The 1216-nt window shown below is 41.4% G+C and overlaps 1 protein-coding gene across 1 annotated transcript; it reads right to left on the bottom strand.

Moving 5' to 3' along the window:
* Positions 1–485: 485 nt before the first annotated feature.
* SARC_16633 (hypothetical protein) lies at positions 486–1143 on the bottom strand (the record flags this gene model as incomplete). The annotated part of the gene is made up of 2 exons (XM_014289261.1): positions 486–686; positions 1030–1143. Coding segments are annotated over 2 exons (315 nt in total), but the record flags the coding sequence as incomplete, so codon positions are not given.
* Positions 1144–1216: the final 73 nt, after the last annotated feature.

Here is a 1216-nt window from a genome sequence, read left to right as displayed (position 1 = left end):
TATATAGTATATATATATATATATATATATAGTATATATATATATATATATATATATATATATATATATATATATATATATATATATATATATATATATATATATATATATATATATAATATACATACATACAGACATACATACAATACATATATATATATGCATGCACTTAAATACAAATACTACAACGAACACATATAATCATACTAGTAGAGTGCAACAGGAACACAAACCACGGCCTGGTGTATGATGGAGACACCGCTGCCCACAATCGCCACTCGCAAACAATACATATACACATGTAAAAAGTTAATATAAATAGATATATATAGAGTCAGATATACATTTTCACATATAAACAGTTAATATAAATATATATATAGAGTCAGATGCACGAACACAGGCGCGTACACAGACACACACACTCTACTACACCACACACACACACACACACTACTACACCACACACACACACACACACACACCCTTCTCGCCACCCCGATGTCTGGTTTCCTGCGCTGTGGGTCGTCCACCGGTGCAGCCAGGTGAGTGATTGGGACTTTGTTGCCCACAATCTCCACAATGGTCTCTGCAAAGTGTTTGATGGAGTACTCGTCTGGATTGCCCAGATTGACGGGTTGGTCGTAGTCACTGTTCATGAGAGCGATGAGACCGTCCACGAGGTCCTGTAGGGGTTGGGAGCATAGGTGTGGGTGGTAGGATTGGTAGAGTGTTACAAGAGTGTGGGTTATAAGGGGTGGGAGAGTGGTATGAGTGTGGGTTATAAGGGGTGGGAGAGTGGTATGAGTGTGGGTTATAAGGGGTGGGAGAGTGGTATGAGTGTGGGTTATAAGGGGTGGGAGAGTGGTATGAGTGTGGATTTTAAGGGGTAGGAGAGTGTTACGAGTGTGGGTATAAGGGGTAGGAGAGTGTCAAGTGTCTCAACCCTAAACCCTACATACTCATAAGCTAAACAAGTACTCGCAGTAGTGCGTGCAAGCAACTGAACAAACCCTAAACCCTACATACCTCCACGTATTGGAACGACCGGGTGTGCTCCCCATCGCCATATATGGTAATGGGTGACTTGGTGAGCGCCTGAATGATGAAGTTACTTACTACACGGCCATCATTTGGGTGCATTCTAGGCCCATAAGTGTTAAAGATGCGGGCCACGCGGACCTATAATTGGTAATAGGAATATGGGTATCTATTA

The sequence above is a fragment of the Sphaeroforma arctica genome (genome assembly GCF_001186125.1).
Source record: "Sphaeroforma arctica JP610 unplaced genomic scaffold supercont1.8551, whole genome shotgun sequence".
Taxonomy (NCBI): Eukaryota; class Ichthyosporea; order Ichthyophonida; genus Sphaeroforma; species Sphaeroforma arctica.
The sequence above is the reverse complement of the archived record's forward strand: the minus strand, read 5'-3'. Positions and strand labels throughout refer to the sequence as shown.